The 26,999-nt window shown below is 41.7% G+C and overlaps 1 protein-coding gene across 5 annotated transcripts in view; it reads left to right on the top strand.

Annotated features, from left to right (window-relative positions):
- Positions 1-26,999, top strand: part of LOC116591803 — a 229,437-nt gene that overhangs the window by 75,309 nt on the left and 127,129 nt on the right. For 3 of the 5 annotated variants that reach the window (XM_032345072.1, XM_032345070.1, XM_032345071.1), the window contains exon 4: positions 2,720-2,786. In XM_032345072.1, the coding sequence (XP_032200963.1) occupies positions 2,720-2,786 (67 nt within the window). Of the gene's footprint in view, positions 1-2,719; positions 2,795-26,999 lie in introns of all 5 variants that reach the window. The other 2 variants (XM_032345069.1, XM_032345074.1) reach the window with 1 other exon arrangement.

Here is a 26,999-nt window from a genome sequence, read left to right as displayed (position 1 = left end):
CCTCTCTGAAAACATGACATGTAAGTTGTCTGTTTGGTAGAATCTGCCTTTTCTTGTGAGAACAAAGACTCATGGGTCAGGCATTGAATGTCCACCCATTCCTCTCTCTCTGGTGGAACCGAAATCCATCATAGAGGGCTTGTTTTCCTTAGGTAGGTTGGAGGACAAACTTCTCTTTAGCAGCTACACTAATTTTCATATTTCTCCGAATGATCAAGGAAAAAAAAGCTTTTAAAAAGCCAGAGTGGTAGTTACATTGCACTTAGTACACACCCACACACATAGGCTTTTCTTCAGCATTTTGTTATTATTATTTTTTTTTCTTGCTGCTTTTACAGTGTAGGTGGCCTCTGGATTGCTTTTGACAGGAAATTGAGCAACCTTTCCTTTTTGGAACAGAATATATTTTACTGGTGAGAGGAAAAAAAATAAAGTGTTTATGTTTTGAAATTTAATTATGAATTTTTATTTGAAGACTGATTTAAATCTAGAAAAATGGAGGTTGGGTTAAGTAGATGTCATGTTGTGTGTTAATATTTCTGAGCCTCCCTAGTAATTTTTAGGCCTTCTCTTCTTTGTTCCTTTCTTGTAAAAAGACAAGGAAGGCCTGGAAATTATTTTGCTTCACAAAACAAAAAGACTCTCCTTTGTTCTCTTAGCCCCTAATGGGTATTAAGAAGTCCTCTTTGACCAGGTCGGTAGTGTTTTGGCTTGTGTTTGAGGCTGCCTTCCCCAGTGGTCTTCTTTTTGTAGTGGAGGAGTGATGGGCTCTACCTGGTTTCACAGGCATCCTAAATCTAGAACGTATGTTAGCCGTACCCTTGGACGAGCACAGGGCTCAGTAAAGCTTCCTAATGATTTGGCTGGTTGCAGAGGTTCCTGGAGCAGGGGTAGGGGCTCCAGATGGGAACACCGCCTCTGACCCAGATCCGGCCTCCCCCGCCAGCGCCCCCAGCAGTGCTCCGGGACATGAATGCCAGTCTGCCCACCAGCGCCTGCCACCCACCCCGGTGCTCACTGCCTGGGGGGCTGTGCTTGAGTTCAATTTAACTAGTTGCTTTGCACACTGAGCCTTCAGAGGGAGAAATCAGTCTATAATTAGAATATAAACTCATATGCCACATCAGGGAAATGGCCAGTCAGAAAGGATTCATTCTGATGGAATCTTCTAAGTGTGTTCGTGTAGCCTAGCCTTTCATTTGAGCTTAAACATTGCATGTTTGTTCACGTACCCAGCTAGATTCCTGGAGCACATCAGCTGTCGGGTATGTCTTCATTATGTAATTAGGCAGTTATAGCTCGTTAATTAAGCTTGACCAAACAAAACATATGTTTTGGGTGTTATAGGTTTCTGTACTTATGTCCTTATTCTGTGGGTGCAGTGGGTAGACCAATCATGTGAAATCTGCAAGGGTTAGTATCTGGGGTACTTGACTTCATAGGTTTCTTTCCCCCATGGTTTCTTCCTGATATCTATACCGTGTGACTGCAGTAGGGTAGGAATGACCTGCCGCAGGGTCTGACCAAGCTCTGTTCTGCTCTGTGTGAGGACATGGCTGGCCCTCAGAAGTCTCATTTTGAGTGCAGCGAAAGTGGATTTTGAAGTGCCTATATATTTGGCTAAATAAGTGATGGGACTCCTACTATCTAGGGTGACAGGCTGGGAAGAGGAACGTCATCCTCTTGTCCTTATTAGGAAAGGGGAATATCTGTGAGAGAAACTAAGTTCTGGTTCTTTTCAATTCATTGGTCTTAGCTCCCATTTTATATGGTTGGGAACAAAGTTTTGAGGGGTTCACATAGTTTGACATAGTGTTTCACCTCAGTGAACTTCAAAAAATTAGTTTCTTGGAAGGCTCTTAAGGATGTATACTCTGATTACTTTAGTATTTTTAGAATGAGTACATATACTGCATATTATTAATATGAGGCAAACATATATACTCCTTTAAGTAACAATAAGCTTTAAGAGTCACAGGAAATGTTCGTATCTGTAGTGGGAGCTTATAGCCTATCTGAAATGACCACTGTGAGAACTGTAAAATTTCTAAGTGCTCACAATAGTTGTTTGCTTTGGAACAGGGTCTCTCAGCCTCACCACTGTTGACTTTTGGGGCTGGACCATTCTTTGCAGTGGAGGGCTGTCCTGTGCTGTGTAGGATGGGTTAGCAGCATCCCTGGCTTCTACCCATTAAAGGCTGGTAGCATACCTCCTCCCCCTGTTGTGACAACCAAAAATATTTCCAGACATTGCAAGATATCCCCTGGGGTATAAAGTCACCCCCTTTTGAGAACCAGTGGTTTGGAGCAGTGGTTCCCGTAGGCATGGGACAGGCTGATCACATCAAAAATCACTTTGTTGGAAGCCTTCATACACACTCAGGTTCCTGAGTTTCTCCTCAGACTTCCTGAACAGAGGATAGGGCTGAGGCCCTAGATCAGCAGTCTCTGCCTGGAGCTTGAATAACTGGGTTGAATAATTTGTTGAAGTGGGAGTGGCTATTGGTTGGCTTTCCTTTAAGTGTGCGTTGCACTACGCATGAAGAGATGACCAATTAAAGAGGGTTTTAGAGGTAGAGTTTATCCTTTCACGGTTACAGTCATAACTTTGATTTATAACAGTGATTTCCCCCCCTTAATATTGTGAGGTATAATTGTATGTGATTCAGAATTCGAAAACAGCCTTAGTATACTAAAGTTCATAATTACTTTAATCTAGGTTCTGAGAGAATACCTCAAGTTGGACTCCAAAGCAAGATTTACTACTAACTTCGAAGTGGAAGGAGGTGAGTTGGTCGCGAGTCAGTCCTGTGGGGGGAGGGAGCGCCGCTCAGATGCTTGTGCCTAGAAGACCTGCTCTTTGTAGGGATATTTGGATTTGCCACAATTAGACCCTGTGTTTTTTCCTCCCTGGTTTTTTCTCCATTGTTTTACTGCAGGGAGGCAGAAACGGGCATTGGAGAGGAAGGGAAACTGGCAGCTTTCACTCTGTGATTTCTGAATTCAGCATTGTTGTCTTTATAGTTAAAATAGTTCAGGTTTTTTCCCCTGGCTACTTAAATTAATAATAATAAGGTATTTGTCACCTACTTATGTTCTCATTCCATAGTAAATACGTTTCAAAAATTCTTCTACATCTTTCTTAAAATCTGATGGGTGTTTATACCTCAACTTGTGTTAACTGCGGTGCGTTAGTGTGTAACTGGGAATAGCAGACTTCTGAAAAATGGAGAGATGGTTGGGTGATGTACTTCCTGATATGGGTATTAATTATCATGGTCTCAGAGTGGTTCCCCTTGGTTACTACCCCCAGGTAGGAACCCCAGGCCCACCTTAGGTCTGCTCTAATGTTTCAGTGGACACTTCTCAGACATTTTCATCAGCTATGAAAGGGTATACTCCTATTGAGAAAAATAACAACTTCATTCAGATTGAGAGAGACATTTCCACAAGCTTCAAGTGTTAGAATATGTTAAATTCTTTTTTTTAAAAAATATTTTATTTATTTATTTGACAGACAGAGATCACAGTAGGCAGAAAGGGAGGCAGAGAGAGAAGGGGAAGCAGGCTCTCTGCTGAGCAGAGAGCCCGATGTGGTGCTGTGGTGCTCCATCCCAGGACTCTGGGATCCTGATGCGTGCTGAAGGCAGAGGCTTAACCCACTGAGCCACCGGTGCCCAGAATATGTTAAACTCTTAAATTCAGATAAAACAAATGGTTTGGGGATGTGTGGGTTTCTTCGGTTTTGCTGCAGTGAAAATCTGGGGGTTTTTCTTACCTGCTGCTTTGTCAGAAACAGAAGCAAACTGCCTAAGGAGTTCACTCTTCCGGAGCACTGCAGCCTCCAAAGGACGGTCAAGGTTATCTGAGTATCTCCCCATAGTAAACCTTTGTGCAGAGCTGAGGGCTTCTTTTCCAAAGCTCACTGGGTAATTGGAGCAGTGCTTTCAAAGTGGCTGACTGTCTTTGACCTTCCTTGAATTTCCGTAAGAGGAATGGAGGAATTATTATCTCTGACCATGTTTTTAAAGTGCATTAGGACACTTCCCTGGTAGCATTTATTTGATCAAACCCAGTATTGTTCTTTAATAAAGTGAAATCCAGGAGGATTTTTAGGTCTCTGTAATTTGTAGCCACTTGAAAAGCCCAAGTCTTCTATTAGCAACACAATGGAAAAACCGTGTTTGAGAGTGTAGCATATTTGGAAGCATCAAGAATTGCTTAGTGGCACAACGAGCATCCTGCAGGCACGTCCCATGACCGGAGCTCCTGTCCTTTCTGAAGGAAGAGAATTTGCGCCTGGTAGGAGTGCCCTCTCCTCTGAGGTCTTCACCTCAGCTTGGAAGTTGTTTTCCAAGATTCACTTTTTTCCCCTTTAGAGTGCCTGTATACAATAGAGACACACACCTTCTATGCCACCCCTGTGTGCCCTATGGTATTTTAAAAACACTCTTAAGTAAGGATCAGCTCCTGATTGAACTTGAGTAGGACAGTTGTTAGCAGAAGCCTTAAGTTCTAGGGTTACTGTGAGGCCAAGCTTGTTTGGCTTTTGTCTTGTAGCAGCTACCCCTTGTCTTTTGAGTTTTGTTCAGCTTCACAATCCGAACCCTGGGGCACTTAAAACACTTCTTTTAATGGCAATACTATCTGATGGTGCTAGGGTGCTCTCTGTCAGGTCTGCTGGGAGGTTCTTCTCTTATGCATTCCTACTGGCTCGAGTCTGCTCAGACGAGGGAGGCGTGACTGAGCAGTTTTCCAGACCTGTTAGTGGCATGACTCTTTCTTGGCCTTCTAAATGTACACTTACCTTCTAAAGACTCTCTACTTCAGGGAACTCTGAATCAATTCCTTTCATCAGAGGAAAACAAAAATCCAGAAAACCAAACCAGATAAACTCACAAAACCTTTTATTTTCTAGACAGTCCTATGTGGATCTTATTAAATCCATCATTCTTAACATTTTTATTTATCTATTTTTTGAGTAACGATGTTTTAGAATACAAAGTTGAGTTGAGAAAGTATACTTCTTTTTCTTCCCTTAAAAAGAATTGTATGACTCTAGTCTCTCTAAATCCCCAGCGAGAAACATAGAGCGCTATTAATTGATGTTAATCTCTGACTAAATTATTTGCTTTTACACATTGAAACATTTGAATAATTTTCTCAAATATTGTATTTTTGCTTTGAATTTTCCCATTCTCGTATAGACAGTTATGTGCTCATAGGTAAGTGGGATGCTGTTTAAATTTTTCTCTTATTTCGTTTTAGTTATTGCATCCCAGGCTTCTGCTTTTAGTGGGAGAGTAGCTGAGAAAATTTTAAAAAGCTCCGCACTTCTTTCTTTTCTTGAAAATAAAATAAAAAGATAAATAAATAAAAATGGTCACATTTGCATAGACTAATAGTTTGCAGATATGATGTGCTTTAGAAAGATGTGCTGCTTACTGTTTCATGGAAATCCCAAACCTTTAGTAAGTGTAAAAAAAAAAAAAAGGAAAAAAATGCATATTGGTGCATTCTCCTAGACTTCTCTTGGTGTTATAACCTAATAACCATTAATGTGTTTCATTGGCCCTCCAGTTGGTAGAATGACTGAGTCAGTCAGAAGTCGGTTGAAAAACGGAACCTCCTCCCTGGCTGCCCAGCCTGTCCCCTGACACACCGGCTCTCCTTTTCCTGCCCACCATCCTAACAAACTGTGTCTTCCTTATAACCGAAGCCAGCAGTTTCCTCGTTAAAGGTAGTCCAGCGACAGACAACAGATTAATTAATAAAGGTCTTTGAATATACGAACTCTAGGAAGAGAAGAACTCAGATGCTTCCGTCGGGCACACTTGTGACAGTCTTTGGGTCAGCCTACCTTGAAGTTTCCCTGTAGCACCGAAAGTACAAAAGGGAGACAACTTTTTAGAATAAATACTAGATGAAATTTATTAACCAAACGCTGACTACAATATAATAGGAAAATATTAAAATTTTATAGTAGCAAAGGAATGATTGCAGAGTTTTCCTTTCTCTTTGGCCATGACTAATGGGAATGGAGTTGAGCATGCCTGTGGTCCCTTCAGAGTTATCTCACTGTGCTTACTTATTATACAGAGCCGCCTTCTTTGTTCTTGAGAAAGGAGATTGGGGTGCCTGGGTGGCTCAGTGGGTTAAGCCTCTGCCTTCGGCTCAGGTCATGATCTCAGGGTCCTGGGATCGAGCCCCGCATCAGGTTCTCTGCTCAGTGGGGAACTTGCTTCCCGCCCACTGCCCCCCCCCACCGCCTGCCCCTCTGCCTACTTGTGATCTCTCTCTCTGTCCAATACATAAATAAATAAAATCTTAAAAAAAAGAAAAAGAAAATCATGTGAAATCCTTTGGCCTAGGAAACATTTTTACCAGCCTATAGAACTGTGGTATGACCCCATCACATTTACTAACAATATCATGCTCCTTCTCTCTGGGGTGGGAACAACTTATTATCACTGAAGTGTTACCCTTACATTCTTCAGAACATAAGAGCACAGCTGTCCACATCAAATAAAGAGTTGCCTTTTTGAAATTCGTTCTAGTGACAAATAGAACAAATGCTAATAGGAGTTGAACTAAGTTGTCTTTGAAGAGTGCCGTATTTTTTAGTACCCGGTCCTTATGTTGGGCCCTGAGTTTATATGGATATGATTTTTTTTTTTTTTTTTGGAGTGGATACTGTGTTACCTAGTCAATTTCTTAAACTATTTGTTTTCTTGTTGACTGTCTAACAAATTTAAAATTTGCTAATAGGAGTGGATTTGAGCAAGTATCTAAAGTAAAAAATCAGAAAAGAGAGAAGCGAGAGCGTGAGCACTGAATGGATGTGGAAGTCAGGGTGGGAATGGTGCAGACCTCGGCCACTACCTGCCTTCAAAGGTCGGGTCGGTGAAGGAATTCTGAAGACGTGGCTTCTGGGATCTGCTCGCACTGTGGAACTAGACATGAAACTTGTGGGGAGCCTGCGTCCGCCGGTTCTTCCCAGTATACCTTTCCCAAAGGGTTTGGGAAACTCTTCGTGGTGGGGGTTTTATCTTGCAGCTTAGCCTTTATTTTAATGTTTGTCAGTATCTAAGCTTATTTTGTATATAAAAGGAAGTTGTAAATGTCATCACAAGTATTTGAGGGGCTTTCATCAAAACTGTGTTTGCGAACTTAAGGCCATGGTGGGTGAAGTCCTCCGTTTAGGGAGGTGCAGTATGCCCTGTTTTGGGGGCTTTTCTGCACCCGGGAGGATGCCTTTATTGTATCTTTTTGTAAACAATTTTTAAGCAAGAGATTATAGAGATGAATGCCGTAGGCTTGAAAAAAGCTACTGCCCCTCCCCGCAGCAAACATGCCAGGCCCCCCAGTGAGCGATGATGAAGAAGACACGAGAGGGGTGTAGACACGTGGCCTTTCTCCATGGCACCAGCCTCTTCAGAGCTAGGGATGCTTCCTGAACCACTGTTTGTCCCAGCACATGGCTGGCTCTGTGTTCTCGCCATGATGGTATCCTTAATAAAAATGCGCTGACGTGCTACTACTCTAGATGAGTCTTCAGTAGGTCAAGTAATGAAATGGTTGCTGAAGACCTAATGAACTTTGATTCCCTTCCCCTTCCCCCCGAGAGTGATTTTTTTTTTTTTTTTTACGTCTGTAATTTAATTCAATAGCTGGGCTTTTTCTGCTATTGGCTGATGTTTTCCCCCCAGTCAGCTGGAAAACAAATGGTTTGAGAAATTGATGAGATAACATTTGCTGGGTATTGATCTTTATATAGGGACCTCTAGGTATGTCATTTTTTTTTTTAAAGATTTTATTTATTTATTTGACACGGAGAGAGATCACAAGTAGGCAGAGAGGCAGGCAGAGGGAGAGAGAGGAGGAAGCAGGCTCCCCACTAAGCAGAGAGCCCAGTGCGGGGCTCGATCTCAGGACCCTGGGATCTGACCTGAGCTGAACGAAGGCAGCTGCTTTAACCCACTGAGCCACCCAGGCGCCCCACCTCTGGGTGTGTCTTAGCCTTAAAGCCCTTGTAGTTACAAGAAACAAGATATTCGACTTCTGTAGGCACTTGTCTCCCCTCTGGATTTATTAGTGGAGAAGTTAATTAAGTAAACAACTATTTAACACCTGGTTGATGTTGACCAGGATGGAAATAAAAAAAAAAAAAACCCAAATGCCTCTTGTAATCAAGTTGTTTTTCTAGAGGAGGAGATAAGACACAATTAAAAATTGCCGTAACAAACGACCGAATACCTTTTGTGGAAATAAAAGTAAAATGCATTGAGGTGTCTGTAGAGGGATAATTAAATCTATGGAGACAGAATCATTGGAACTGGACAATGAAAGATCCATCCATGCATCTGTCCATTGTCTACCTACCCAACCATCCGCTGAAAGGGCAACATTTATTTCTTCAGGTAACCAAAGTATCATATTTATTGTATAAAATCTGGATGTTCCTAAAAGGTACACAGATCAAAATAAAAATCACCCAGTTCAAGCAGGTCACTCAGTCCCCACTAATCAGAGGTACCTATCCCTGTTAGCATTTTTGCTTTTATTTGTGAAGAATTTTAAGCATACACAAAAGTGGAGAGAAGAGCACAGTGATCCCCCGGTACCCGTCATTTAGCTTTAACAATTACATTTTGCTGTTTTTGTTACATTGATCTTATTCTTGCTTTTGTGGGGTTTTTTGTTTGTTTATTTTAAAACATGACCTAGATATTATATCATTTTACCTGTAAATATTTCAGTGTTTTTTTAACAGATAGTGACTTTTACAGAGTCATAATATCATTACCCTTAACAAAACCAACAATTACTTTTTCATATGACTTACTAGCCAGTCCTATAATCCCCAGTTCCTGTCCAATATCTTCCATTGTCTCGTAATTGTGATTTTACAAATAATTTGTTAGACTCAGGATCCAAGCAGGATAACACATTGCATTTGTCTCTTTTAAGTCTTCCTTAATCTGTAACATTTCTCCTTCCCCCTCTCTCTTCATGTAATTTACTGTAGAAGAAACTAGGTCATTTGTTTTTCAGGACTGCTAACATCTTAATAGTTTTCTTTCATTTTTTGTTCTTCTTTGTGACCACGTACTTGTTTCAAAGCAAAATTGGGATCCTGTGCATGCTGTTCTAGAAGCTCTTTTTGTATTTAATGCTATAAGGAGGATGTTTTCCTGTGATTTACTTTTCTACAATTTATTTTGTTAAATCGTGGCATTATAGTCACTAAAAATGAGAAAGATGCATTTGGTTATATTTAAAGTATATTTTAAATTAATGATCGGTATTTCAGCAAAATTTGCTTCTTCCCTCCCTTCCCTCTCCCTTCCCTCCATCCTTGCTCCTTTCTTCGTTCCTTCCCACCTCCCTCTCTTCTTTTCTTTTCCACTCCGGCAACTAGCTGTTGTGGGGAGCTAGAACACTGGAGATGTGGTTCTCGGACTCGAGCGCGTTTCATTTATGGTGAGCCATGTGGATAGAGGGTTGTGTGAAAGCCAGGCTGGTGGGACGCTGACAGGGTTGGCCGTGGAGTTCAGTGGTGCCCCTCCAGGCCTTGATTTTCGGAGGAGCCCACTTCAAGAAGGGGACCCTGATCATTGGTATCGTAAGCTGACCTTTATTAAAAAGTTAAGTTGGCTTTCTCATAAAGTGTAGGCCACTGGTGGGAAAGGACTCTTAGTACTTAAAAGGGAGCATGCCTGATTTAGTTGAGATGTTAACGTAATCTTTTTATGTTTAAACATTTATTTATTTTAGAGTGAGGGAGAGTGACAGGGGAGGAGAGGGAGAGAATCTCAAGCCGACTCCATGCTTAGCCCAACGTGGGGCTCTGTCTCAACACTCTGAGAGCATGACCTGAGCCGAAATCAACGGAGGTACCCAGGCACCCCCTTTTCCACCCCTTTTTCTTTAATCCAAAGTCACCTAATAACCCTGTAAAGTCCTTCTGAGATGTTTTTAAGATTAATTTTTATAAGAGTAATAAATGAATCTGCTTGTAAGATTTTCTCCACACCTGCCCCTTCCTGTTTGCCTCCTAGCTCTCCAGACCTAAAGCCTTTGTTGATGTAAGGTTTATATTTTCACTTCTAATATGAAGGCTTGGTATTTTTGTGTTTTAAAACTTCATATAATTGGTATTGTATTGAGTATCAATAACTCTTTGTCATTCAGGTACGTACGTGCTTTGGAGGTCCGTGTTACTTCATGAGAAACCTGGTTTGTCCTTTTCAACAACTGTCTGTCGTTCTGTAGGCTCATCATGGGAATAGAGCATTGTTTTTCTGCCATTCTCCTGTTGCTGAATTCCTAGGTTTTCCATAGTCCCTGGTTATGAGTACGGCTGCGAAGGGTATTCTCATCCTCGGCACTGTGCACGTGAGCATGTGTTTCTCTCCATGGCTGTCAGGCCAGGGGATGTTGTAACAGTTATTCCCAAACTGTTTTACCAGAGTGACTCCCATTAGCAGAGGGAGTTGATCTAGAGAAATGCGACAGGACAGGAGCTAAATCTAAGAGCTGACTTGTGGTTTACAAATAAGTAGACCTTATTAACTTCTAATATTTGCCTTTGAAATTCATTATTATTATTATTAATCATTATCATTATTTTTGGTGCTGGTCATGGAGCCTAATGTGGGGCTTGAACTCACGACTCTGAGATCAAGACCTGAGCTGAGGTCAGGAGTTGGACACTTAACCAACTGAGGCACCAGGTGCCGTGAAGTTTTCTCTTTAAAGCACTAGTTTTATTTATTGGGCTGTATTTTTCTACCAGATGTGCATGTATTTATATGTAGAGAATTTTGCAATTAAATGATTAACAAGTAAATTATTATAATGGCCACCGTGTTCTAGGTGTTCTATAACACCTAGTTATAGAATCTGTGCCCTGGGGCAGAGCCAGTGTGGGGATCGTATTAAGTGTCTCCGAGGTCTGGAAGGCCTCCTCCTTGGACCGCTAAGCCCTGTTGTAATGGCTGAGGAATGTGTTGTGTCTTCAGCATCACCCACCACATGACGGCCACTGCAGGCAGAGGGAACACATGATGAAATGAGGGCCTCCGCCGAGGCAGGGAGAGGCATACCGCCATGCCCTTTGGTTTCCCGTAAAGAACGCTCCTCGCGGTAAAGAGTGGGACTTGCCTTTTTCCTTGCCCTTGTGTGGTTGTCTGGCATGTCAAGGAAGACAGGCACAGCGTCTCACTCCTTCAGTCTCTTAAGGAAAGAGTGTAATCATTGTTTTATCTGTTGATGATGTTCAGAAACTCTGGGTTTTGAAGTTGTCAGTCTTAAGATGCGACTTCTTTCTGCACAATGGTTATTACACAATATTCCTTTTAATTTCCAAAATGCTTTAACCGAGGCCTCGAGGGGATTCTGAGCCTTGCCCTTTGATTTGCATCTGTCAGCCAGGCCTGCTGGGTTCCAGGTGCCTGCACGGTGTGCCTCGTGGTTGGCGGGCTCCCAGCTGCCCGGGCTGGGGAAGCCCTGTGGCCCCGTCTTCTGTAACAGATGAGGAGACAGAGGCTGCTTTTGTGACTGACATACCCTGTGCCATGCATCAGGTCACTGTGTGGCTCTGCCTCTCCGGCAACCACAGGGTGAACTTTTATGCCTGTCTTTTTTTTTTTTTTTGCCTGGAGTTTCTTTTTCTTCTTGCTGCCTGTCAGTCGCCTTTCCCTCCTTTGAAACACATTGGAGTTCCTTTCCTCAGGAAGACATTGTGGGCTCATCCTATAGCTGGCTGTTATTTCTTATCCTCATCCACTGAAGTAGATTTTCTTGGAAAACTTGGAAGTGGTTTCTTGGAAAACTCCTCTATATCTATGTTATTTATAGAAGACCTTACACCATAAAATGCTGGTTATTTAGGGAAAAGGAACTAAAGGAACTTTAGAAGAAAACGATTATTTATTAGTGGCACAATGTTATTTCTATGTATTGAAAGGGAAAATTTCAACTGACAGAGGTAAACTCTCTTGTCTAACTAACTCTCAGAGGTTAGCTCCTGATCACCTTAAACCAGTAGGTCCAGGTTGAGGCTTATGTTAAATAAATTAGAATAAAAACTCTCCATTGATGATTCATGTTATCTTTGCATATTCCTATATGCCTGTAACTTTCCCCAGTGTTCTTTTTTTTCCCATGTCATGAAAAGTGGTGAACAAAATAAAAATACCAAGTAGCAGTATATGCTCTTAAAAATAATTCACAAAGAAGATATTTGCAAATGACATATCAGATAAAGGGATAGTATCCAAAATCTCTAAAGAACTTATCAAACTCAACACCAAAAGAACAAACAATCCAATCAAGAAATGGGCAGAAGACATGAACAGACATTTCTGCTGTCTGATGTCTGAAGACATCCACATGGCCAACAGACACGTGAAAAAGTGCTTAATATCACTCAGCATCAGGGAATACAGATCAAAACCACAAAGAGATCCACCTCACACCAGTCAGAATGGCTAAAATTAACAAGTCAGGAAATGATAGATGTTGGCGAGGATACGGAGAAAGGGGAATCCTTCTACACTGTTTGTTGCTGGGAATGCAAGCTGGTGTAGCCACTCTGGAAAATAGCATGGAGTTTCCTCAAAAAGTCAAAAATAAAGCTACCCTATGACCCAGTAATCGCTGTACTGGGTATTTACCCTAAAGATACAAATGTAGTGATCGGAAGGGGCACGTGCACCCAAATGTTTATAGCAGCAATGTCCACAATAGCCAAACTATGGAAAGAACCTAGATGTCCATCCACAGATGATTGGATAAAGAAGATGTGGGATATATATATATATATACACACACACACACACACACACACACACACACACACACACACACTCACACAATGGAATACTATGCAGCCATCAAAAGGAACGAAATCTTGCCATTTGCAATGACGTGGCTGGAACTCGAGGGTATTATCCTAAGCAAAATAAGTCAATCAGAGAAAGAGAATTACCATATGATCCCAGTGATATGAGGAATTTGAGAAATAAGACAGAGGATCCTAGGGGAAGGGAGGAAAAAATGAAACAAGACCTGACCAGAGAGGAAGATAAACCTTAAGAGACTCTTAATCTCAAGAAACAAACTGAGGGTTGCTGGAGGGGAGGGGGTTGGGAGGGATAGGGTAGCTGGGTCATGGACGTTGGGGAGGGTATGTGCTATGGTGAGGGAAAAAAAAAAGATAACTTACAGAGGGGTGTTTAGGTGGTTCAGTCAGTCAAGCTCTTAATTGGCTACCTTCAGTTCAGAGGTCATTACTTCAGGATCCTGGGATCCAGCCCTGGATGGGGCTTTCCACTCAGCAGGGAGTCTGCTTCTCCCTCTCCCTCTGATAGCTCTCACTCTCTCTCAAATAAATAAATAAAATCTTTAAAAAAAACCCGTAACTCACAGAAGGTATATGTAGACTAACTAGTACATAAAAGGTCTATGAAAGCCAAGTTCGAAGCCTATGTAATCCTAAATGAGTGAATGCACAATTGATTGGATGTTTCACTGTACAGCATACACAGTTTCACTTCAACTCTGAATTCAGTAAATCCTTTCCCCATTCATTTGCAGACACTTATGTATGCTTTCAGTTTGTAATCAGTGTTATTTTGTTTTTGTTGTGTTGGGCCACACCAGAAATAGGAAGGAAGTGTTACACGTGGCTTCTTCCCCCAGTACAGGCAGACAAATGCCTATGTTGGTTTCTGTTTATATCAGAGGACTCCAGGGTCTTTGTTTACACCGGGATGTGAAGGAAAAGAGAGATCATCGACTCTTAGATGCAGAAGGAGCCTTAACTGCCATCTCTGTGCTCTGTAGTTGGAAAATGGGTGTTCACAGAGATCAGAAGTGTTGCCCAAGTTGTATTACTTTATGGTGCTGGTCCTAGGGTCAGAGCTGAGTTTGTGGAGAAGGCATAGGGCAGGCAGCACGACTGGTGCTTTGGGGGAGAAACTCAGTAGTATTTCTTTGTCCATTCAGGGACCTCAGTACTCGCTATGTTATTTATCTTTTGCATTTTGAATAGTTAGAGAATTAGGTATTGATGGGGCATGAGGCTAGAATTTCTTCTGTGGACATTCTTAAGCATGCTATCTCCAAGGTTTTTCCTGAAAAGACATCAGAGAAAACTATAACTTTGTCTGAATTGGAGTTTATAATTTTTCTTAAATTATGAAGTAAGTAATTTTTCCTTGAAAAGTGTTTTAATAGCCTTTGCATAAAACATTTCAAAAAAGGCAAGGCAGCAGCACACTTTCACCTTCTCAAGTGTTGACTTCAGTTATGCCTAACTTATACTGTAAGGGCTGTGTCTTCTTTATTCTGTTCCCTACAGCTCTCAGCACAGAGCTGTATTTGCCTCTCTGTTTCCCTAGCCGAATCCTCAGTGAGAATTACTTACTTTTCTTTTCTCTTCGGTGTCGTTGTGAACTAAGGACCAAAGGAAAGAAGGATTGTTGGATATTTGAAATACATAACTTCTTACTAATAAAATATTGGATCATTGGACCAGAACATATGAATTTTGATCCTCATTTGTTGAACCCTTACCATGTGACAGAGATTCTCCAGATTCCTCAAGTACAGAGATGAGTTGACATGGCCCCTGCTTTTAAGGATCAAAATCTGGTAGGTGAGGTAGGCAGGTGGATATTTAGGGGCGACAGCTGAAGTATTGGAAGTGTTGAAGTCATGCATCTCCCCTTGATGTGTCTCTTCAGCAGTGTGTAGAAGGGTATGAATATCATGGAAGATAATAAACTTAATCATAGAATTATTGTTTTTTTTTTTAATTAAGCTTTAAGTTTTAAATAGCCAATATATGCCCATAGAGTAAAATCCAAAAGGTTATACAGTGAACCTGAACAGTATAGATTTTATTCAGATTTCATGAGTTTTTCTACCAGTGCCCTTTTTCTTTCCCAGGATCCAATTTAGAAATGTCATTTTGCATTTAGTATATATGTTTTCTAAAGTTTATTTTTACACAAATTATGGCAGACCGCACTATGGTTTTATTCTGTTCCATTCCAGTTTATGGCTGTACTTTGTTATCGAGTCTCTTAATGATGGAGTTTTAAGTTGTTTCTGATCTTTCAATATTATTAACAGTGCCTCTGAGGCTGTCCTTGAACTTCAGAGTGTACAGGTTTATATAGAGGGATTTCCGGGTTAAAGAATATGTGTCTTCATAGCTGTGATAAGTATTGCCAAACTGCCCTCCATAGGCCTTGTTCAAGTTTGCGCTCCCATAAGCAACGTATGCCTTTCGCCTTCTTCCTGTGATTAAACCTTTTAAACCTTGCCAGTTTGATAGCTGAAAAAGGGGATCTTTTTGTCATTTTCGTTTGCATTTCTCATTATAAATGAGGTTGTAGGTACTGTCAACGTGTTCCAGAACAGTTTTTCTTTCTGTGAATTAATTGACTTATGATTCTTCGTTCATTTATCTGAGATAAGCTCTTTAATTAAAAAGAGAAGTTATTTCACTGGGTATATATTTTGTCATTTATGATAACTTGCGATGTATAAATTTATTATGATTGGATAATCAGATTTAGTTATATTTTCCTTTATGGGATTTGGGTTTCATGTCCTCCTTAGAAAGGTCTTAGGCTCTCCAGAAGTATGAAAAGTATCTCCTACTTTCTTTTAATATTTTTGTTTCTTTTATTTTTTTAATGTTTAAATTTTTTGACCAGGGGCGCCTGGGTGGCTCAGTTGTTAAGTGTCTGCCTTTGGCTCAGGTCATAGCCCCAGGGTCCTGGGATTAAGCCCCAGGCATCAAGATGCATCTGGCTGGGTGGCTGGCTGGGAGCCTGATTCTCCCCCTCTCCCTCCCCCTCTGCCTGCTTGTGTTCCCTCTCTTGCTGTCTCTCTGTCAAGTAAATAAATAAAATCTTTAAAAAAATAAATTTTTTGACCAATTTGAGGTTTGTTTTTTGTTTTTGTTTTTTTGTTTTTTGTGTTTTTTTTGGTGAGTTGGTATCCCATTCTTTTTCCATGTGGCTGCATAGTTGTGCCAAAACCATTATAGAGTAATTTTTTTGTTTTTGCATGGATTTTAAATGTCACATTTTATCTTATAGCAAACTCTCTGAAGTATTTTTAGAATTTTTATTTTATCTTCTGATTTGATGGTCTATTCATCTACCAGTTTCATGCTTCTAAATTATTACGAGTTTATAACACATTTAGGCAAGTATTAAGCCTTGGTCTCCTTTATTACTCTCCTTTTTTATAATTACTCTCATTATTTTTGTTCATTCATTTTTCCGTATGAACTTGACATTTTGATACTGAATTTCCAAAAGAATATCCTGTAAATCTTAGTGGGATTGTGATACATGCCATATTAATTTTGATTTTTTTGCTTAAGTATTGACCTTCCGGGACTTTTTTTTTATATGACTCAAATGTTTCTCATCTTCTGGTTTTTTTTTTTTTTTTTTTTTGAAAACATTTAATTTTAAAGAGATTTATCACTGATAATATAAAGGGCAGTCATTCATAATCTTACCTTCTCTCCCAGGACAGTTTATTGTTTCTATAGCTCACCTTCCATTTCCCCTCTGCTTTTGGTGATGCCAAGTCATGTTTTTGGGTTTTTATTACTTTATATTCTGTTACTGGCACAGTGCCTTGCATCCAGTAGGTGAATGTTTAAAAAACTCAGGCATACTGCCGTGGGACCCTCACTGGAGAGTGGCGTGGGAGCGTCCGCTGAGATTGAGCTGGTGTGCCTATGGGCACGTGCTGTGGGCACGCAGGTGCACTACCCAGCATCCGCCCTAATGATAGCATGTGCGTCCCGTGCTGAGGCATGCACTCCAAGGGCAGAGGCAGGTGCCCCTTTCTGGAGCCCCCCCCACCCCCGCTCCCCCAGCATCCTCATGCTCTCTTCTTCTTTCAGCCCTTACGTTCTGTTGAAGAAATGAAATCCTGCAGAACGGGGTCATAGCCCATGCTGAGCACTTTTAATGTGATTCTCTACCTTCCTTTTTAGTTAAAAAAAAAAAAAACCCTTCAACATAGTCATCCTTTAGAGAAACATGTCAGAATCAGCTATTTCTTTCCTCCCAAACTGCTTAGATTATCACCTAATATCTTCCCTCAGTTTTGATCATTTCCCCTTTCCTTGTTGGAAATCACTGTGTATGATTTTCATACCATATAAACCCAATCACCATCATGAGCCACGGATCCTGATTGCAGTGTGAGTGTGCTGGGGACAGAAATACTCTCAGTTCCCTGGGTGTGGCTCTCCTGTTCCCACTCCCACTCGTTCAGCATAAGGAATCCTGTTCTCAAAGACAGGGTGGTCTGCACCCGCTTCAGGACCGCTTTAACTCCCCTTCAGTCCTTTTGGGAGTGCAGCCTCTTTGTCCACATGCTTGACCTCAGATCTACACCAGCTTTGAAATCTTTATTTCTGTACCAGAGGATTCCTTCAGTCCGCAAACATTTATGCACAGTGGGGTGCGGGGAACGTGACTGCTTTGGTACCCAGTAGACCTGACCCAAGATTGCATCAGAAAACAGGAAATTGTTTCGTGCAAAGTCCTAGTCAAATAGCCCCTTCATTGTCTCAGCAGCATGTTGAAGGAAGAAAGGAGAGAACCATCTGGTAGCCTGGGAATTAAGGGCAGCAGGGAGATAGAATGGGAGTGTTTAAGGCACGCTGGACGGGTGCCCGGGGCTTGGGTCACACTCCCACGTGCTTCTGTCTGCAGCATGCCTGCCTCCCTTTTGGACCAGTTGGAAAGCCGTGGGCTGGTTACTATGGGAATTGATGGGTGCTGCTGGCAGTGAGGGAAGGAAAGTTCTTGGAATTGTTACAAAAATCTAGGAGAGCAGGGTTTCACCCCCTCTGGCTTCCCTGCTCACTGTTCTTGCATTGGATGAACACACTTGATGTTAGCTTGGGGAAAGCATTTCCAAAAGCTCACCTCTGCCATCCTAAGAAGAGGTTGGGGGGTTCCTCTCCCAGGCAGGCTTCACAGAACACCGGGCAACACGAAGGATCGCTAATATGCCCAACGACGAATTTTTGTTTTCACAGTTGGCTCCGCACACTTCAGTGAGCTCAGAATGAAATTCAAGCTTCTGTTTCTTTTTACACTGTCAGGGAATGTGCCACAGACAAGGAGATGGGAAGTCAATATTTAATTCCAGAATCATGACCTTCCCTGTGTCTTCACTACCATTACCTCTCCCTAAAAGGGCGGTGGGGGGGCGCCTTCAGGGTTTGTTACCAGTTTGCTGGTTCTGAAATGTCAGAGAGAGAAAATAGATGTTTTAATGAAGTGATACCCACAGTGGAAAATAGGGAGTTCAAAATACATTTTATAAGTCAACTTTCATTAATTTGATTAATCAGTAATTTAAAAAGTTCTACCATTGTATGTGCTAGTTTATTTTTATCACTACTCATGAATATGGAATGTAAAGCATTGATTTGTTTTTCTAAGAAAAATAATGGACTTGAGGAGAGAAGAATATTAAAGTATAGTGAACATTATAAAGTTCAAGAGGGCAGGGTTTTCCTCCCTGACATTTTTGTTTCGGTTCGCTGTTTTCTGTTGTTTTTGATTCTTTCACCATGAGTGAAAACCTTATTCAGGGAAAAGCTTTTCTTTTGATTTTGAGAGATTTTGTTGAATTCCTCCTGTAGGTGTAAAAGTGCTGTCTAGATCTGTTCAGACCTTGACTTCAGGGTCTTAAGAGGTGATGAGTCACTTGCAGACCAATCATGCAATGTTAAATTACCTCGTGATTTGGATGATGTAGTTCTAGAAGCCTTAGCACTCCTTTTTAATTCATTTCATTCCCTTTCTGTGGTAGGGGGAGGGGCTGGGAAGGAAGGCCAGTTCTCCTTGAGCTTCAGATCAGGGAAATAAGATGATTAAAAAAAAAAAAAAGTGTATAGGGGAGGGTGTGGTGCATCGTGTTAGAGATGAATTGATGGACTGTGGTGGTGGCTCCAAAGTTAAGTGTCCTTGTTTGGGAAGCCCCAGAGGCCTTCCTGGAGGTGGCCACTGTCTAATAAGTCACAAGTATTACTCTTTGAATTGGATCTAAAGAATAAGCAGCATCTCAACAGGTGTTTTCCTTTGTTTCTTAGCCTCAGAATTTCAAAGTGGCCCGAATTTTATGGATGTTCTTTGCTTTATACCTATGAAGTGCTTCACACCTCAAAATACTTCTTTCTAGTGTATGTTATTATCAGAGTGCCAGACCGTCTAGACTTGGGCTGTAAACGTGCCCCTGGATGGAGGAGACTGGTGTCTCCTGTGTGATACTGTGACAGAGGGGAGCGCCGGGTGTGGTGGGAGCCCTGGGAGAGGAGGGCCGCTAACCCCGAGGACAGGGTCTGGGGACGCCAGGGCCCTCGGCATGGGAGTCCGAGCTGTGCAGTGGCTTCCTGACACTTGTCATTCCGCCGTGAAGCAGTTGGAGCTCCTCCTGGTTAACCAGGAAGAAGGCTGAGGCTTGTTCCATCTGCTGTGGCAGCACTGAGATTCGAACCTGTGGCAGCAGTGTCGTCCAGAAACTGCTAAGCCTTGCAGAGTCCTTACTGTAACCCGTGTTGTTCACATTGAGTCTAACGAGTCCAGTCCCTGCTCGCAGCCCAACCTGTATGGGGCGGAGTCGAGATTTCAATGATGTTTCTGCCAAAGCGCATACCTTTCCAGGGAGAGAGCCCACCCTATGGAAATTCAGTGGAAGGGGCACTAACAGAGGCTTGGGGAAGAGGTGGCCCTTCAGTTGGGACAATGGGGTGCGTGTAATTTCTAATTAACGGAGAGGCACTTTATCGGTGGGCACTGAATGCAGACGGAATATATGAGCGAAGGCCTGGAAAGAATTAAAGTGACGAGGGTGTTGAGGCAGGAGAGGGTAGTTCACAGTTTGCCCGGAGTGATGGCAGGCGGAGGGGGATGGGGAAATGACTTGAAGAATCAGCGTGAAACTCATTTGTGTGGAACTTGGAGTGCCCGGTTAAAGAATTTGGACTCTTTTCATTTAGTTACTGAGAAACCCTTGATGGTTTTGGGCAGGTGAAGGTGGCTGATAGGATTTCTTTTTCATATTGACTTTGAATTTTATAACTTTTATTTATATCATATATCTATATAAATTGTTGCTAAAATTTTTAAAAGATGGGGTAAGGAAAGTTAAGATTCAGTAGGAAAAAAATAGAAGGTTTATTACTCTTTAGGAAAGGTCATGAAACCTAGTTGCTTCATGGACTATAATTCGGATGACATGAATTTTCAGAATCTTGTCAGCTTGGTGAGTTCATGGTGTGAGATGCGTGGAAACATGGTGTTGGTGTAAATCTATGTGACTAATGGAATGTCTGTGACTTATTTTATATATACAGCTACTAAGTTTGACAGACGGAGGCTATTTATGGGTCCCTTTCAGATCCGGGGTCTTGTAGAGGGACTTTTTCCCATGGGCTATAGACTGGGAAGCCTTTATTTATTTATTTTTTTAATTATTTTTTTTAAAGATTTTTTTAAAAAGAATTATTTATTTATTTGTCAGAGAGAGAGAGCAAACGAGCACAAGCAGGCAGAGTGGCAGGCAGAGGCAGAGAGAGAAGCAGGCTCCCTGCTGAGAAAGGAGCCTGATGTGGGGCTCGATCTCAGGACCCTAGGATCATGACCTGAGCTGAAGGCAGCTGCTTAACTGACTGAGACACCCAGGCGTCCCTTTTAAAAGATTTATTTATTTATTTGACAGAGAGAAAGAGAGAGAGAGAGGGGGGTCACAAATAGGCAGAGAGGCAGGCAGAAGGGGAGGAAGAAGTAGTCTCCTTGCTGAGCAGAGAGCCCGATGTGGGGCTCGATCCCAGGACCCTGAGATCATGACCTGAGTCTAAGGGAGAGGCTTTAACCCACTGAGCTACCCAGGCACCCCAACACTTGCAAATTCTTTTAAGATAAAATAGCCAAATAGAGCAGGAGTAACCAAAAATATAAAATCTGGGGTGCTTTCGTGGCTCAGTGTGTTAAGCCTCTGCCTTGGCTCATGGTCCTGGGATGAGCCCCGCATTGGGCTCTCTGCTCAGCAGGGAGCCTGCTCTTCCTCCCCTCCCCCCACTTGTGATCCCTGTTTGTCAAATAAATAAATAAAATTATTTAAAGAAATAAAAATATAAAATCTTGTGGGCTAATTTAAAAACTACAGAATGTGTGTTATTGGCATGCTGTCACATTCTCTTTAGAAGGGGTCATTACTAAATTGATATATCTCCTTTCTATCCAAGATTTCATTCTACTTGATTCAAAGCCCACAGTATAGATGGGACTACAAGGTTTGCCAAAGCATGGAACAGTAATAAGATTTTTTTCTCCCTGGCAACTTGGAATTTATTTTTATAATTCTAGTAATTAATTATGAAAAAATGTTATTTTGTTAACATTTATGGAAAGTTGAAATAAATGTGTATAAATATTAAATGTGACTTGTTTTCTGATAGAGTGATAGCAAAATATGAGGAAGAGGTGATTATTTGAAGATTCAGTCATCCTAGTAGAGCCTGTGTTTCTGTGACTTCTAACATTCTTTTCTAGATAACATAGCATAATATTGCATGTTGCACCCTGAAGGGAGTGTTGGAATATCCTGGGGACATCAATTCATCTGGGAGCCAGTTTATAGTAGTATGCAGGGAGATAAATTTTATGTTTATAACTCTTGAGTTTAAAATAAAATCCCGAGATTCGATTTTTAGACTAAAAGAAATTTCACAGTGGTCATTCTGTCTCTGAAAATATTTAGACTTTCATAATTCTGTTTTATAATTTTTGTAGCCCAATACCTAGTGTGAAGGAAGTAATTGATGCATTATACATAAGGTCTTAGTGGTATTCTGGGTACTGTCTGCTGTGTTTAATACCTTTTTTTTTTTTAAGATTTATTTATTTGAGAGAGCCAGGGAAAGAGAGGGAGAGCCTGAGTGGTATGAGGGGCAGAGGGAGAGGATCTTTGAGCAGACTCCCTCCTGAGTGTGGAGCTGGGCACGGGACTGCATCTCAGGACCCATGAGGTCATGACCTGAGTTGGAATCAAGAGTTGGAACTTAACCAGCTGAGCTACCCAGGCAACCCTGTTTTTAATATTTCTTGTAAGGACATTATCTTTTAGGCTAATTAGTATATCAGTTTTGAAAATTGGTCAAATTTAATCATTGATAAAGAATTTTACCTTTTTATACTTGTTGTAGTTCCTGGTAATCCTTCTGATGGGCTTTTGAATGAGTAAAGATGAAATTGATTTTCAAACAGAAGCCACATGTTAAATTGACGCAGAGGTTGTTGCCGATATTTAATATACTTCAGATGATTATATTTGTTGGGAGACCCACAGATACACTTGAAGAAGCCCTTCCTCGTCACTCTCTGTTAAGACTCAGTGATTTTTCTTGACAGTTACAATCTTGTTATGCTAAGCAGGTTAAGTAGAATAATTTCTATGTAGAATTTAGGTTTTTAAGACCAAACTGAGCAATGTTAAATGGTACATACATATATCTGTAGTTAGAGTTGCAGCAACCCTTGTCTTAGAAAGGAAGGGGGTCAAGAGGGACCATTTCTTTGCAGTGGTGCCACACTGTCCCAAGAATGGCTCACTTTCATCCTCCGGCTGCAGAAAATAACTTGCACCAGGACCCCCTCCCCCAGCCCTTGAGCTCAGGAGTCCATCTCTTGGCACCTGGCTAGGTGGGAGGGAGAAGAAGAGCCTAGAGTTACACTTTCTATCTCTTGGACCCATGGGAGATAAATAACATATGAAATCCAGACAGTCTTGGACATGTTTTTCTTTGGTTATCAGTTCCTGTCCAGGCAATCCTATTATAGTCATTAAAGCAAAACAGAACAAGACATTTTTGAAGGTTAGATGTCAGTGGTGTTACAGAGCTCTGGTTGTGTGTGTGTGTGTGTGAGTGTTCAGATATCTGAATTGGGGCTCTAGTTTCTGGGTGTACTTATCCAGGTTCATTATGGACAGAGCCAGGTAATTCATGTTTCTGAAAGTAATACCCATGGGCTCCTGTTATTTGCCCAGAGCCTTTACAAATAGTGGGGAGCTGTAGCCCTTCCCAGCCCTTTGTAGACACAAAGAATGACTTCATTTACTTCAATGGGACTAGTATAAAATTCTCAATCAAATTAGAATTCATTCTGAAGGGTGCCATTTAGTACTTTTTCTTGGGGTTATAGGAGGATGTTTTGAAATCAGAGCAGCCTCGGAAGACATAAGTCTAAAAAAATTCCCAGGTTCTCCTGATTTATAGTTCTTAGAATAGGGAAAGAATACACCCCAAGCTTCTCAGTGCCCAAGGCTGTTTCCCATCCAGTGTTCCCAGGTTGGTATTTCTTTGGCTTATCCTGGGAAATTGGGAGATGTGATTTTTTTTTCTAGAACTTCGTCCATGTACTATGCCAGACTGTGAGAAACAAGGCTGACTTCTTTTTCTCTGTTTCCTAGAGAAGGGTGTTGACATTAGGCATTGTGGAGCCCAGGAGGTGTGTGCCGCCCACTCCTTGTCCGTGACTCTAGACTTCACCCCCACGTGCTGTTGAGTTACAGATTTTGTGTAATGTGAAGCGATTGTGAATGATCCCTGTAGCTTTGGGAGATTTTGAAGGAGGTGAGGAGTGGTCCTTGCCACACAAGACTCAATGGGGTGCTGCCCACACTTGTTCTGTGCCCGCAAGAGCCAGTTCCTAAACACGGAGGCACCTCTACCCCAGGGCCTACTGGTGCCCAGAGTTAGAAGTCTTAGCGAAAGCTAGCGGATGCCAAATTTAAGTACAAAATATTTGTGATGGGAACTTTTTAGAAAATGGGTTCATGTTCTGATTGGGGAGAGAAAACTTGTTCACGTGAGCTACTTAGAGTTAGTGGAGGGCAACATAAAATGTCACTGCTTCATTGACAGCTTTTATTTATCCCAAGGTTAGAAAGAAAATCCATGTACCAAGCTTAAAGTATGAATAGGAACTTTGACTTCTGGTGTTTGAATGCGAGGGCCGAATGCGGGGGCGGGGGAGGTGGGCGAAGGCTAGAGAAACTCTGTCTTTATAAAGTGAGACCTGCTTCATGCTCCCTGATAAACAGAGGATTCTCAGTTGCCTGGTGCTTGGATGAGAGTCTAGAATTAGAATCAAGGCATAGTCTTCCCCCACTTTGGAAGAAAATATTTGTTGATCATTGTCTACCCTATGTATTAAGGAAGATAAGCAGTTTTCCCCTATCTCTTGTTTTCTTGAGATGAGCAGAGAGAAGTTATCAGCCTGAAGCTGAAGCCAGTCCTGTTTATCTACACTGATTACTGTTTCTTTCTTGGGCAGTATGTATTAAAAACGAAATCTGTCCATACTCAGCTGTGAATGGGAGAGACTGGACAGCCTCTCTCTGATTGGTTGTGCTGATGGCTAATCAACTAAATGCATATGTGCTATATAGAGATATGCACTGGATACTAATATTAGTGTAATTATCTCTTACTTCAGTGTAAAACACTGATGAGTGTAAAAATGTCTGACATCTGTTGCTGACAGATATTTCTTATCTGAATTTCTATTGCAACATACATTTTCCCTCCCAGTTATTGTAGCAAAGTAAGTAAAACAGGTATCACGTAACTTACCAGATTTTCCAGTTGAAGTCAAATGGTTTTCTGTGTCTTTTTATCTGTTTTAAAGACTTCTGCTTTGTTGACTAGGTAAGTAGTAGGTGCTAATTTTAGATAATTTGGGAAACAGAATGGGACAAGAAAAGAAATCCTCATGTATTCTTACATGAGTATTTTCTTAATTAAAATTATGAAAATATTCAAACCATACCTGGAAGCGCATTTGCCAGTTAATGAGCCGAGTAGGTCCTGCAGATAGAGACGGACGTGTTTGGAAGATTCCACAGGACCAGGGTCGTCTGTTTGGGGTCTCAGAGCTTAGGAAACTGAGCACATGATGACAAGGGTGCCAGAAGTTTTTGTGTCCGTGTGTTTGAAGTTGTAGAAGCCAAATTTGGAAACTTCCCCTTAAATTAACTTCTACAACTAGTACTGTAGTGAAAGGAAACTTTTTAAGACATACTAAAAGGAAGAATAAAGCCTGAAAATCACTTTATTGAGAAGTTCACAGCTGAAATAGTGCAGCTCCGATCTTTCGCACCCCGGTGTCTTGTATTAACCCCACGAGCCTGCAGTGCCGTGACGCAATCCGGGGTCTCAGCGCTTCGGGATCGCCCTTCGTTTTGATGGAAAAAAAAAGTGATGCCCAGTACTTCCTTCTGAGTTCTGAATATGCGGCCAGTGCAGGGTTCCAGGGATGCTCTTAGGTGTCACCAGGTGGTGGAGAGTTTACCTGCTTTTGATTTTTTTTTTCATTAGAGTGATGTCCAGAACATTCATTTTAGGCCCATAGTTATTTGACTTGCGGCTCATTTTGAAAGGTCCTTGTTCTCCAAGGTGTGGAGGCCCCCTGGTCAGTGACAGAGCAGGACGCTAGCTTTGCGTCCTGTGGCTGCAGGTGCTTTCTTGAGGCCCCAGGACAGCCCTGGGAGCAGGAAGACTGTGCAGGTACCCTCATCCCTTTTACACGCGAGGAAGCTCAAGGGGCTTGTCTAATGCCCTTTGATTATGGACGGCAACTATGATTCTTCTTTCTCTTAGTGTGCTATCCTTTTCTTCTTGGTTGCTTTTCCACTGATAATAACAGAAGCTGCACCGGATTATAGTAAGAATCAGAGCTGACTTTTATCGATCAGTTCCCATGTGCCTGGCAGCGTTCTGTGTGTGGCTTTTTTTGTTTGTTTGTTTGCTTGTTTTTAATAATTCTGTGTGTTTTTACATGTATTGACTTTCACCTCACTCCCAGGGAGGAGGTGTTACCTTTTTACAGACCAGGAGACCAGGGTACAGAGAGGATAAGGAACTTGCCTGAGGTCTGTTGATAATTATTGCGAATCTCAAAGGAAAATATGTGAAATTCTCTGCAGGTTCTAAGCTCTCCGTAAATGATAGTAGTTACGATGACTGTAGCATGTATCCAGTTAAAATTTCTACTTATGTGTCTTCCTCTTCATTAGCCCTTGAGTTCATCGAGGGCAGTGGATATGTCTTGGTTGCTGCTCTGGCCCCAGGGCTTGGTCCGGACTTGGCACCTTGCTGATATTCCTGCTGAATGATCCTTCAAATGTATGGCGTGACTGTATCCTGGGGTGTAGGATTTGATACCAGTTTTGCTCTCCATCATCTCGTTGATCACCTGGTTAATCAAGACATCATGCTAAATCTGCATAGATTGGTAATCTGTTGATCCCAGAGGACTCGGAATCTGCTTCCTTGTCCCCCGTTGTCCCAGGGGGACTGGTTGTGTTCTGAGGCATTGGACACACTTCAGATGGCCTTTGTGCCGACTCTAACCACTAGAATCCTGTATTTTGAAGAACGACAGGACATTTCAAACAAGTATAACATGAATTTTCTAGCTGAGATAAAGAGAACTTTCCAAAATTGGCTGAAAGAAGTGGAACTCGGGGAAGTTGAAAATGGTTTTGCATTAGGATGTTTTGTTTCTTTTGAAGTGCAGCCAAGAGATTCTTCATAACAGCCTGCATTTAAAGTCCAATTGTAAAAGAAAAAAAAAAGTGACAACACATTGTGGCTGTGTACCCTCTTATTTTTGTCTTGTTTGATGTTAGGATGGGAGAATGGGCTAGTACTATCAGTGGGGCGTTAACTCTTTGAGTCAGCCTGTTCCAAAGCAGGAGTGTTTGTGGTGGAGTCAAGACTGAGTAGTGACTTTCTCACAGGTAGAAGCCGATGGGACCAAGGAAGCTGCTGCTGTTTTGATATTCTTTGGTTTGCTAAAGCCCTGTTTTAAATTACCATTAATAAACAAGCCACTGCCTTGAAGGGAATCAGGAAATTTAGATTCTAATTC

This window comes from Mustela erminea, chromosome 5 (assembly GCF_009829155.1).
Source record: "Mustela erminea isolate mMusErm1 chromosome 5, mMusErm1.Pri, whole genome shotgun sequence".
Taxonomy (NCBI): domain Eukaryota; kingdom Metazoa; phylum Chordata; class Mammalia; order Carnivora; family Mustelidae; genus Mustela; species Mustela erminea.
This window is presented reverse-complemented; position numbering and strand designations above follow the sequence as displayed.